The 13,909-nt window shown below is 32.6% G+C and overlaps 2 protein-coding genes across 2 annotated transcripts; both read left to right on the forward strand.

Annotated features, from left to right (window-relative positions):
* Window positions 1–1,535: 1,535 nt before the first annotated feature.
* On the forward strand, window positions 1,536–3,544 carry LOC133184799 (uncharacterized). Its single transcript, XM_061319874.1, has one exon. The coding sequence runs from the start codon at window positions 1,581–1,583 to the stop codon at window positions 3,408–3,410; it is 1,830 nt and encodes a 609-aa protein (XP_061175858.1). The 5' UTR covers window positions 1,536–1,580; the 3' UTR covers window positions 3,411–3,544.
* Window positions 3,545–5,031: 1,487 nt separating this feature from the next.
* LOC133184913 (uncharacterized) lies at window positions 5,032–11,726 on the forward strand. The gene is made up of 2 exons (XM_061319981.1): window positions 5,032–5,124; window positions 9,554–11,726. The coding sequence occupies exon 2, from the start codon at window positions 9,554–9,556 to the stop codon at window positions 11,492–11,494; it is 1,941 nt and encodes a 646-aa protein (XP_061175965.1). The 5' UTR covers window positions 5,032–5,124; the 3' UTR covers window positions 11,495–11,726.
* Window positions 11,727–13,909: the final 2,183 nt, after the last annotated feature.

A 13,909-nucleotide genomic window follows, 5' to 3' on the forward strand; every position in this document is an offset into this window, starting at 1 on the left:
TGTTTATTTAATATGCACATTTTACCTAATTGAAGAATTTTTCATGAATTTCAGTTGCAATAATAATCTCAAAATCAATTTGTGCATTCACATATAAAAGACATGTAAAATTTTATTATCATTATTATTATAAGCGCAAAAATGATGTTAATCAGTAACATATATAAATATTACAAAAAGGACCTTTCCATAAAACAAATTTAATTTAAAAGAAACGTAAAGATATCCGGCAAAGAAAGTTTTCTTTTTTCTTAAATTTTGTTTCATCATAAACATGGTAAACTGCATGTCTTGAGTTTATATGCTTTTTTAATTTAAACAAAATTTAAAGATGTAAAATTTAGAATTTTGTTCAAAGTTCTTTTGTGCCTTCAAGCATGCATGATATAATCTATCAAGGTTTTGAAAGTAATTCTCATTGGAAAATGATTTAACACAGTCACCCTAAATTTAGATTGACTAATATAAATCATCAATGCATTTCATTGATTAGAACGATTTATAACAGTTAATTATAAGTTCATTTAATTGGTACATATAACTTATACATAAACGTATCAAAGGAAGACCAATCAATCTAATCCAATCATAACTGAAAAGCAATAAAAATCATGTACATGATTTTGTCACCTGTTGCATCTTTTTTATCTCCTGATACCTCATTAGATATGCAAATTTATTCATGAATGGCTATTAAGTAAGTCATGGAGTATTCACAATTTTGCATTTATAAAGGTCATATCCATATTAAATATCACTCTCATAATCTGCCTGACACTATCTAGAATAAGGATGAAGGTAAGCATTGCTATTTACATTATTTCAAAATGTTTCATGTCAAAATTTGTGAATTCAATTAAGTTAATTGTATGTCATTACTTGAATGTTGAGATGTTTGAATATTATAACTAAAGCAGAGCGAAATTTCATTACATTCGCTAAGTTTATTTGCATACATTCAATTTGGAGTATTATATTTGTGTTCAGTGACAATATTTGACTTTTTTTTTGCACAAGATTTATGATGAAACAAATTATAACTTGAAGTATTTTGATTTATAAAATGAAATATGTGGAGATAACGAACAGTATTCAAGCTCAAAAGTCCATTAAAACAAATAGGAGCAAAGCAAACACAGACTTCTAAGACATCAGAGGTGGGATCAGGTGCCATGGAGGAGTGAGTATCCCCTGCCGACCGGTCACATCCGCACTGTGCTCCTTGTCATGATCGGGAAATAATGGAAAAATCCGTCGACAATTCAGTGTGTAAATAATGGCCTAACAATTAGTATGAAAAAAGTCAGTCAGCATTTATAAAATTTATAAAATCAACATCTTTCACTTAAAGCTGCAACACTATTACATAAGCAGTCATTTAGCAATCATTAATACCAAGTATGAGACACTAGAAATATAGACAACAAAAGTGATTGATTTACATGTAGCTAATAAATTTACATGTATCAGATACTTGCTTTTAATACAAAAAAAATATCTTATTCTTGTAGATCCATTTGATATTTTTGGTGACCATCTTTGTTGCCTTTCCTCCAACAGAGTGCTTCGTGTGTGATAAAATGGCGTCCATTTGCAAAATTTCACTTATCGTAGAACATAAGATAACCATGTTACATCCAAAAGCAGGAAAAGTTATCCCGTACGGAGGTAAACTCTATCCATACGATATTGACTTGAAAACAGCAACTAAAGAAGACATAATTCCTAATGATGAGGTTATTATTGCAAACGGCATTCAGAAACCTTTAGTAGTTTTCAACGGGACTCTTCCAGGACCAGATATAATAGTTTATGAGGGACAAACCTTGTTTATCAAGGTTACAAATAAATTGCCGTCGGAAATTCTTGGCATACATTGGCATGGAATGCATCAAAGAAACACACCCTTTATGGATGGGGTACCATTTGTAACACAGTGCCCCATTCTTCCTGGACAATCATTTACATACAAATTTCAGGCATATCCGAAAGGAACATTTTGGTACTATTCCACTGCAGGATCTCAGAGAATTAATGGAGCGTTTGGGGCTTTAATTGTTCGCCCCAAATTAGAAGATGATCCTGAACATATCCTTCAAGTTCAAGACTGGTATGACGGGCAGCATGAAACAGATGTTTCACCTATGGCAAGTTCTCTGTATATTGACACATTTAATTCACCAAAAAAATCTACTGAAGGCACCTTCTCACCCGATAATGCTCTTATAAATGGCAGAGGAGGAGGAAAATCAATTCCATTCCACGTGTTTATAATTAGAGTCCATAAATCTGAGACATCTAATCCGTTCCGTACAATAAATGTTGGAGCAACTTTACCATTTCGAATTTCTATTGATGGTCACACATTAAGAATAATAGGATCGAATGGATACAGCATCAAGTCCCTATCTGTCGATTCCTTTATCATTTACCCTGGAGAGAGGATTGAGTTTACTGTAAAAAGAATAAACCCGGGGATACAAAACTTCTGGATAAGAGCTGAAGCTATAGAAACAGTTAATAAAGTTGAGGTGCGAGCTATATTAAGATACAAAGGGGCTCATGCAGTACACCCTAATACATCGAAAAAATTTTGCACATTGAAAGATTTATGTTTGGTGTTTAATTGTCCATTCAAACATTATCCAGAAGAGCGAAACACAAAATGTATAACAATTGATCAAGCAGATTCCAGAGAGCCGTCTATTTTTCCACAGTTAATAAGTAAACGTCACTTTAAAGAATACTTTTTAAACTTTAGATTTTCTGGAACAGCAGCAGCCTCTATAAATGGCAGACAGTTTCTGTTCCCACAAGGCGCAGCCCTGACACAACCAAATAGCATTACCAAACCCTGCACCAAAGCCCAGTGCAGTGAGGAAAAACTATGTCAGTGCACCAATTCTTTAAGCCTTTATCATAATGAAACAGTGCATTTGGTTCTAACAAATTTTGGTTTGGGGAACGGATTGGCGAATCCAATACATTTGCATGGACATTCTTTTGAGCTTTTGAAAATGGGATTTCCGGTTACTGACAAAACCAATGGGAATATCATTTCTCCGAATAAAGACATTAAATGTAAACGAAACATACAAATTTCCAAAGAAATGACCCTCTGTAGTGACGTAGTTTGGAGTGATTCATCCTGGCATAACGGCAATGCCCCGGGGCTTAACCTTAAGAATCCCCCTAACAAGGATACAGTCATTATTCCCAGTGGTGGATATGTGGTCATTAGGATTAGAGCTAACAATCCGGGTCTGTGGCTATTGCACAGCCTTGTTGACCATCAATTTCCTGGAAGCATGTCAATTCTGCTGAATGAATCTTTTCCATATATTACCGAACCTCCTATGAACTTTCCTAAGTGTGGCAATTTTTATGACATTCCTACTCCATTGCATTAAATTATTATAATGTTTTTGTAATGTCGGTCAACCTCCTAATTCAGTGTATTATATTCTTTTAATACTTTGTCGACTGCTGAGTAGTTTGTAATTTTGATGTTTGATATTTGTAAGCTAAACAAGATTTGAACAAAAAACAGGATAATCAATTCTTCTGTCAGTTATAATTGTTGATATTCATTTGATTGAAATGTTTGTGTATTAAAGGAAATTGACGAATGTAAGGCAAGTGTAATATTCCCCTTTTCTTAATCTTTAATTTCTGCTATCTTTTAATCACTACATTCGATTTTCATTTCTTTCTTCCGACGAGCAATCTTCAAGTAAAGTTCCTTTATTAATGAACCTTAACTGAATTCATAGAATGGAGCTTGAATATTAATCATATTATCGTGAGTGACGGTCGTAGCTTCGTTATTAATTGTGGTTGCACATTTAATAACACTTTTGAATTAAAATCTTTAATTAGAATAAATAAATCTACTCCTTAATGTATAATACAACAACAAAATGAACATGAAGGAACCACACAATAAAAGATAAATTATCCCCGCCATACTTCTCTGGACATTTAATATCATTGCACAAATTCTATTTGCGTACATACCATCAGATAATCCAAAGATGAAAATTTACAGAACTAAAATTACAGTGCAGTGCCAATCATGTTGATTCAGTTTTGCTGCATAAGAGTTTGCACTTTTAATGGAATAGCTAAACAGTAAGTATAAATTAAATATGCTTAAGAATTCTTTTGTTTGGTATTGTCTATTGTACAATGCTAGGCGTAGGAATATTTTTTAAATATCAAATTCTTAAAAAAATTACTCCAAAAAAGTCTGATCGAATAGGGCAACATGCCTATAAATGCCATTTACATATATATGACGAAATAATTTTCCCAAACTCTTCAAAACTGTTGTTTTTCTCAGTCTGTTAAATATCAACTTTAAACAATAACGGTTTCAAAACAGCAAATACAATGTTAATATATTTTTAAAATCTATTATAATCATTACTATATATATATATATATATATATATATATATATATATATATATATATATATATATATATATATATATATATATATATATATATATATATATATATATATATATATATATATATATATATATATATATATGCAGAAAAAACAAATATTTTCGAAACATTCCAAAAATCGATCAGAAATATTCAGACGTCCCCAAAATCATGTTAAAGTCCTTCTACCAACATTTAATGAATGCTCTCATAATGCAGCCAGTTTTCTGTTTAGGAGAATATATTTGCAATATGACGAGATTAAATATAATAAATGCATTCCATAAATAAAAGTGCAATCAATAAAATTATGATATAATCAAAGTTGATGCATAAATTTATCTGCAGTGACAAATTGATATGTGAAATTTATTCACATGTTAATTCGCCAATTTTTTTTAATCTTCGTAAGGTCTCGTATTTGGAATGATAAAATATGTTCGTTGGTGGTGTTCTTTATATAACTTCAAAACACTAGACCATGTTAAACATTTGCAATTAAATAAGGAATTCGTTTAAATTAAAATATTTAAATCTCATTATAACATATCTAGTTTTATAACAATGATGTATGGATTTCTAATACAAAGTTAACGAAACTTTATTGAAAGAATAAGTAAAAACTCGGACGTATTATTGCTCTACAAAAGAGGAAATACACACTTGAAGGTAAGAGCATTCCTCTAAAAACAAATTAATTATCTTTTTTTCAAATTCTAGAGCATCGAATTTAAATGATAATATTCAAATAAATTGGGGGAAAAAATGCTTTTCGAATATCTTTGTAAGGCAATTTTGAGTAAAACATTGTGAATCGATGAATTTTCAATGATAACAAAGAATTGATAAATATGAAAAACAGAATCTGCATCGTTATGTTCTGTATGCAAAAGGTCCTAGTATATATACAGTTCATATATCAAAATAAATTTGTAAGGAATGAAAGTAAGTTGTCAAATTGATGATGAATTACAATACTAAATTTTTCTATGAATTGTGACAAATCCATGAGTAATCATAATTTTCATTTAATTACTACATAATTAACTTTCAAGTTATGGTTCAACTCTTACATTTAAAGAATGGATGAATCCGCATTTCCCTCCTTTAAAATCAAAAATCAATCATGCAGGATTTTTTATGTCTTTATCAAATTTTATTTTACTTTTTGAGCATCCAGTAACTGAATTGTGGTCTAATCACACTTTCATTAAAGGATTAACAATGAACAGTATAATTATTATTATATATTTAGTAACTTGGTAGAAAGGAGACAGTTATTCTAGTACTACTGTCAAGTTAAACGATTTTAAATTAGATTCTTGGGAGCACTAATATTTGACATTTGCTAGAAACAGGAAAGAAAAATAAAGACAGGTAATCTCGAGGCATTTTAACTAAATGCAGATTTGAAAGTAAATTGGACTGCATACTAACCTATGTCTATCTGGAAATATGATCATCTCTTGGTCATGTAAGTTAAGCAATTTGTTAGACATGTACTTGTTTTTCTTTAACATTTTGTAATTTTAAATGTGTGTGGAAAAATTAATTCAGAAGAATTTTAAAAAGAACTTTATTTATAATAGTGTTCATATTGTGCTCCCTTATATTAACTATTTATAAATTCTGAAGAATATCGATAGATCTATGTTTTGCCTGCAAATTATGTCATATAACTTATGCTCCCGTGGAAAATACATTAATTCTACCTTTTCATTAAATAGCGTAAACTTGTTTCATTTTCGTATTTTTTCTTTCTTTTTAAAATAAAAACATATGACTTCTATTTAAAAAAACAAATAAGAAACAAGATGTGTTTGTGAAACACTGATGCCCCCGTATGGCAACTTATAGCAAAGGTTAAACTTTCTCAAATGCAAATCAAACATGTTGGTACCCAAAGTAAGGTCTTGTCTCGAGAAATATACCTGTGAAATATGAAAGCCCTAGCAGCAACCATTGAATAGAGATGGAAAAGGTTAAAGTTTTTCAAAAGTAAGTCAAACATCAAGGTCAAGGTTAAATGGTCAAAATTAATGGTACCTTAGGAAAGGCCTTCTCACAAGAAATATACAGGTGAAATATGAAAGCTGAAGCACCAATCCTTCAAAAGTTATGACCAAGGTTAAAGTGTTTCAAACGTAGGTCAAACTCCAAGGTCAAGGTCAATGGATTACAATTGTTGGTATCCAAAGGAATGACTTGTCACAAGGAAAAAACATGTCAAATATGAAAGCTCTAGCAACAACTTTACAAAAGTTGTGTCCGAGGTTAAAGTTTTCCAAAAGTAGGTCAAAGGGTCAAAGGATATCCAATGGAAGGTCTTGTCACAAGGATTACATATGTGAAATATGAAAGCCCTGTTAAAAAGTTATGGCCAAGGTAAAAGTTTTTAAAAAGTAGGTCAAACTTCAAGGTCAAGGTCAAAAGATCAAAGTTGTTGGTATCCAAAGGAAGATTTTATCACAAGAATTACACATGTGAAGTATGAAAGCCCTAGCACCAGCCGTTCAAAAGTTATGGCCAATGTTAAAGTTTTACAAACGTAGGTCAAACTCCAAGGTCAAAGGGTCAAAGTTTTTGGTATCCAAAGGAAGGTCTTGTCGCAAGGATTACCTATGCTAAGTATGAAAGCCTTAGCACCAACCGTTCAAAAGTTATGGCCAATGTTAAAAAAGTTTTTCAAAAGTAGTTCAAACTCCAAGGTCAAGGTCAAAAGGTCAAATATGGTGGTACCCAAAGAAAGGTATTGTCACAAGAAATACACATGTGAAGTATGAAAGCCCTAGCACCAATTGTTCAAAAGTTATGGCCAAGGTTAAAGTTGTGAAAAAATTGCAAAACTTGGTCAAACTCCAAGTTCAAGGTCAAAAGGTCAAATATGGTGGTACTCAAAGAAAGGTCTTGTCACAAGGAATACACATGTGAAATATGAAAGCCATAGCTCCAACCAATCAAAAGTTATGGGCAATGTTAAAGTTTTTGCGGACAGACAAACAATTAAACAGACAGACGGACGGACGAACGGACAGGGCAAAAACTATATACCCCCGAATCTTCGATACGGGAGCATAAAAATGAATTATGTACCTTTTTTCTATCTGATGATAATAAATTTACTTCAAAAGGAAATTTGTGTTTTCAAATATGTTATTAATTGTTATTATTTACTGAAAACTTAATTTCAGATGAAATTCGGAGATAACGAACAGTATTCCAGCTCAACTTCAATTTAAACAATACAGATTGGGAGCAGAGCAAACAGGGGCCTCCAAAAACATCAGAGGTGGGATCAGGTGCCATGGAGGAGTGAGCATCCCCTGCCGACCTGTCACACCCACCTTGTGCTCCTTGTCATGATCGGGAAAAACGGAAAAATATGTAGACAATTCATTGTGTAAATAATGGCCTAACAATTAGTATGAAAAACGTCAGTCACCATATGACCTAATGATAGGTTGTATTTGCTGACAAGGTCATTGTATCAACCATAAAATTTGCGAAATGATGACTTCAAACGAGACTGTTGCTATATTTTTAAGGGATGGCAACGATTAATCGACTAATCGATCGGAAAAATTTTTACAACCTGTTAATCGACACTTTTTACTGTATATGCGGTTTTTATTTTTTTTTTTTTTCCTTCAAAATTAAAATTCATAGGAAGTGTTTTTAAATTTGAAATGTGACAACTAACCAATTAAATGATACACAAGACACACAGCCATCAAAACAAGTCCCCATAATTTAAACTCATTAAATCCCCAAATACTAATCAGATTTTAATTACCTTGAATAAAACATTCTACCTGTTTTTGTTCCGCGTTAAAAATCAACATATTTAACTCAGCAATGTTTACATGGTAATTGTTTCTAAATTATTGTGAATCTTTGGCATATTTCAAGAGAGAGAGAAGGGATAGCAAAATTTTATACAAAAGAGTTACATAGAAAATTATGTAACTAGGCATAGATACCTTTACAAGTTAAATTTGAATACAAAAAGATGATTAATACATGTAAATCTCTAATTTAATGCTCTTGGTCTTCTTGACAAACAAGTACTTCTACAACGGAAAAGATCATATTGGATGTAAATGGGAAGATATCAAAATGTAATCAATCTCATAAATCCATAAACAAAATGAATTGTGAACAGGACAAAAACACGGACCCCAGGGAACACCAGAGGTGGGATTAGATGCCTATGAGGAGTAAGCATCCCCTGTCAACCCGTCACACCTGCCATGAGCCATATGTATTGATTAGGTGTACTCCGTAGTCAAATTTAGTATAAAAGCAATGACCCAAAAAATGGTATCAAACATGTTAAAAAAATACGACCCAAAGCTAGGTTATATTTGCAAACAAGGTTATTGTTATAACGACCGTAGAATTTGCAAAAAGCTGACTTTAAACGGGGTTGTCGAAATCCTTGTAACATCAACTTATCTGTTAGTACATGTAGCTTGCCTCGGTTTAAAAATTGATCGTACTCAGAACATGCTTTTGCCTATCGAATCAGTTTGGAGACATAAACACCATATACAGATGATGTGCAGGTGATAAGGGAAGTTGACGATGGAAAAGCTGAAGTCATCTTGTTTGTAATTCAGTTTTGTTATTAGCTGGACTATTTGACTATTATCGTCTATAGTCAGTAAAACATCCAAATATTAAACAGATGTGACAGACTCTGTATTGTCTTTAATACCCTTAGATATATCGAGTCGACATATGAACGAAAGTAACTATTGTTAATTGTTAATTGATAAAACGTCGTCTATCTAAATGTCAGGTAGTGAAGCTATGTTCCTATATACCTTCTTACAGCTATTTTTGGTGAAACTTTCTGAACATATTCCCTATTCTGTATTTCAAACATTTTGAACATTTCTTTCGCTTTCGGTTACTCTACAATTACAGTGTACAGATTTTGCAAACCAAAGGTGAAAAATGATGTATTTAGGTAATATGAATATATCCCCTTCAATATCGTGTTCCTGCCAAATGATATGTATTTTAATATATTACTAGAAATTTTATGTGTGCTGGCGGCAAAAATTTTCTTTTAATTTTATTTTTGATTTTTCAGATGGCTCATATTTGCATTATCTGTTTTTACATTTTGTGGACTTTACCATTCAATTTGGTTTTTGGATATATTTGTGACCAGAATGCTGGAGAATGTGAAACAACTCTTATTATTGAAAATTACTTAACAATGATACATGAAAGACTATCGGCAGTATTCCCTGCTAACGGAAAAATTTACCGATATAACGTGAAAAATATAACGTCCGCTTCACCAGTTCCGTCCGATGAAGTTATAACAGCTGACGGTTGGGAGAAACCCCGAGTGGTTACAGTCGCCAATCGAACACTCCCTGGTCCTGATATTATTGTGTATGAAGGTCAAACAGTGATTGTACATGTTATTAACAAGATGCATTCTGATTCAGTGACCATACATTGGCATGGACTCCATCAACGGAACACACCGTATATGGACGGTGTACCCTTCATTACACAATGTCCAATTCTACCTGGACAAAAGTTCACATACAAATTTCAAGCGTATCCACGTGGATCGTTCTGGTATCACTCTCATTCTGGATCACAGAGATCGAATGGATTGGCAGGTGCTTTCATTGTGAGAAAGAGAGAGCAAAATCCTATTGAGGAACATATTCTACAAGTAATGGAATGGAACCATGATTCTGACTCAGTAAAACAAAACATACTACATGAACACAAAGTCATCGAGAATAGAATGTGGCGTCCATCATCCAGGTCACATGATGGAATGATTTTTAGTCGTATGGTTTTCCATTCTGCTTTAATAAATGGTAAAGGGAGGTATTATTCGGATGATGAAACAAAGAATCACAATGGTGCACCATTGGAAGTATTTCATGTAAAGAAAGGATTCAAGTATCGGTTTCGTGTTTTAGCAACAGGTGCCAATTTTCCGTTCAGAATATCAGTTGATGGTCATTATTTGACTGTCATAGAATCAGACGGTTATCCCATTCAACCGATGGTTGTGGAATCTTTTATAATTAATCCAGGAGAAAGATTTGATTTTTACCTCGAGGCAATTCGTTCAATTGGTAATTATTGGGTACGTGGAAAAACTCTCGAGAGTAATCGACACACAATTGCAGAAGCCATTTTGAGGTATGAAGGTGCTGATAAAGTCGAACCACACTCTGAGAGAGGTGTATGTTCTGAATATGATCCTTGTCGTGTGCTAAACTGTCCGTTCTCTTCTTTTGGGTTTGTCAAAGGAATAGAATGCATTCCATTTGATTACCTTAAGTCTAGCACTGATGACGACCCAGCACCTCCATATATTCCAGGAAGGTTTCAAGAACACTTTTTGAATTTTGGATTTTTTGGAATATACCCATCTGTGAGTGGAACAGAATTCGAAATGCCGTCAGTGTCAGCCTTAACACAACCACAGGAGATAAACACATTATGTGAAGGAAGATGCCAAGATGGACAAATTTGTAAATGCACACAGTCTCTGCACGTCCGGAATGGGGATACTGTGCAACTTGTGCTTTCACACATGGGCATGGGCTCCGGATGGTTTCATCCTATACATATGCATGGACATTCATTTCATGTTGTTAAGATGGGATACGGAACATTCGATAAAAACTATGCATTTCTCCTTAATCAAAACAGAGATATTGACTGTAGCGGTGGCAAAAACCTTGAAAATGAATATAGTTATTGTTATAATGCAACATGGAGGGACAAGACATGGTTGAACGGAAACATACCTGGTCTGGAGTTGAACAACCCTCCACGAAAAGACACCATTATTGTTCCAGATGGAGGCTACGCGGTGATAAGGTTTAAAGCGAACAATCCGGGACTCTGGTTCATACATTGTCACATAGAGATTCATTCGCTACAGGGAATGGCTTTGGTACTCAATGAATCTTTTCCTTTTATTCCAAGAGCTCCCAAACAATTTCCTGAATGTAGGAATTTTGATGCCACCGGTGTTTATTTACACTAAAAACAATAACTTTATTTCATTTTTTTTCAAGAATATTGGAGAACTTTTGCTCCTTTATTTAAGTTTATTTTGACGGAAAGATAAATTGACAAGTTTTGGAAAGTGTTTTTAAACATATTTTTTCTCATCACGTTCTCTTTCAATGTAGATCTGACAGGGGTATCATTATTTGTATTGTAATCGTTATGTCATTACACATTATATTATCCATTAAACACTGTTTTGAAATCAATACATGTCAATATATAGCACATGCGTAAAGGAAGGTGTATACCGGTATGCATTCTGAATGTGAAAAACACAGTTATAATAATTTTTTTTTCAATTTGGGGGGGGGGGGTCTAAGTTTGAACTTCAATATGAATATGACGTTATGAATGTGTAACTTTTCAATCGAAGATTGTGCATCGTTTGTATCTTTTACGTATGAAACATTTTTCGCCTACTTTATCAACCAAAGCAATGGGAGATTAAAAAAAAATTACTTCTATGGCTTATTGACATTAAAGACGTTTTAGTGATGTTCTAGTCCTTGGAAGTGAAAATTTAATAAGAATACTTACTCCTCCTAGATAAATGATCCCACTTCTGTTGTTTCAAAGGGTTCGCGTTTTTGCTCCTTTCGAAATAAAAATTCTTAATAGGAATTGTGGTATTGCTTACTGTTCGTTATCTTCATCCTCTTCATTTATCTTGATGCTTCAATTGATCAGTGTTTGGTTCGATTTTAATGATAAAATTACGTATAAAAAACGGAAGGAAATTATAATTGAATATTTGTATTTTTCAAACATGTCTCAGATTTTTAATTAATCTGAATATTTGCTTTTTTCGTTTAAGAATTCTATATGTGTCTCCTTCCTATCAAAAATATTCAGTAAAGTAACTTTAGTTTACTATCAAGGAAAACTACGGTAAAAACGTTAATATTTTCAGTAACTTTAAAATTTTATCTTTAATGATAGAGGGCAATAACTTCTCTTGAATTTTCAGCAATGGATGTAAATATGAATCTGAAGGAATAGTGCTTTATAAATAAAGCAATTGCGATATACAGTAATTATTTTGTGTGTGTCTGAATGGGGTTCCTTGATAATGTCATGTCCATACATGTTATATTTATATATTTTATAAATGGAAATTAAAAAAATATGATAAAATAAGTAAGTAAAGCCATGTAAAAAAAAGTGCAATTAAAAATTTAAAAAAATAATTTTTTATTACACAAAGTTCCTGTGCTGTTCATCTAATGAAAATTGAAAGATTTCATTTATATAATAAGAATAAGCTTATGTATTCCAATTCTAATTTTGTGCCATTGAAATTTTTAGAAATTTGTTTAAACTAAAGTCACAACACATGTTAAATAAACAGTACCATTTCGGACAGACAGAAGAATAGGAAACAGGCGCACTTAAATTCAACATTCTTTATCCTTTCTGTATGATCTAAGTGACAACATTTATACATTTGAAAAAAAAATTAGAGAGTTGGTGGAACCTTTAAAAGGTAATGCGAATATGACCCACCATGCTTTTTTTTTTAATTTAATATAAATTGTATCGAAGAGCCAAAGAAATGCTCTTTGCAGAAAAAGTCCACTGATATGCGAAGCGTCAATGTAAAACGAATTTAAACGACGAAAACTAAATAATAAACGATATTGTATCATCAGCCTAGTTGACGTGACTTAATTTCATTATGTGATAATAATATTCATTTAGCAAAAAATTATTCATAAGATATTGTAATTATAACGATTATTGTACATGTATATGCATGTGGAAAGAACAACATTCACATATATGTAAAGCACTAAGAAATCAAAGTCGGTGTGCCTTGGCGAAATGAGTCAAGTCATTGAATTAATTTATAAGACATATTTTGGTCATGGTCTTTATGTTCTATATATTTTTCAACTGTGTATTTGTATTAAATAAGCCGTGTTCAGAGAACACTAGCTGAAGTTCCCAAAAATTGGACAATTTAAAATGTGAGATATATAGTCTATACCACTTAGATATCTTCGCTTGTTATGCCCCCGTATCGAAGATTCGGGGTATATAGTTTTTGCCTTGTCCGTCCGTCTGTCTATCTGTCTGTTTGTCCGCAAGAACTTTAACATTGACCATAACTTTTTAGTACTTGAAGCTATGGCTTTCATATTTCTCATGTGTATTCATTTTGACAAGACCTTTCTTTGGGCACCATTATATTTGACCTCTTGACATTGACCTTGGAGTTTGACCCAGTTTTGCAAAGTTTTACCGAACTTTAACCTTGGCAATAACTTTTGTACAGTTGGTGCTAGGGCTTTCAAACTTCACATGTGTAATCCATGTGACAAGACCTTCCTTCGTATACCAAAACCTTTGACCCTTTGACCTTGACCTTGGAGTTTGACCTACTTTTGGA

The sequence above is a fragment of the Saccostrea echinata genome, unplaced genomic scaffold (assembly GCF_033153115.1).
Source record: "Saccostrea echinata isolate AGI-Se365-2 ecotype Australia unplaced genomic scaffold, CSIRO_AGI_Sech_v1 ptg000011l, whole genome shotgun sequence".
In the NCBI taxonomy this organism is placed as follows: Eukaryota; Metazoa; Mollusca; class Bivalvia; order Ostreida; family Ostreidae; genus Saccostrea; species Saccostrea echinata.

Excerpts from the sequence above, each read along its gene's own strand:
- LOC133184799 (XM_061319874.1), top strand. The coding sequence starts at position 1,581 with ATGGCGTCCATTTGCAAAATTTCACTTATCGTAGAACATAAGATAACC.
- LOC133184913 (XM_061319981.1), top strand. The coding sequence starts at position 9,554 with ATGGCTCATATTTGCATTATCTGTTTTTACATTTTGTGGACTTTACCA.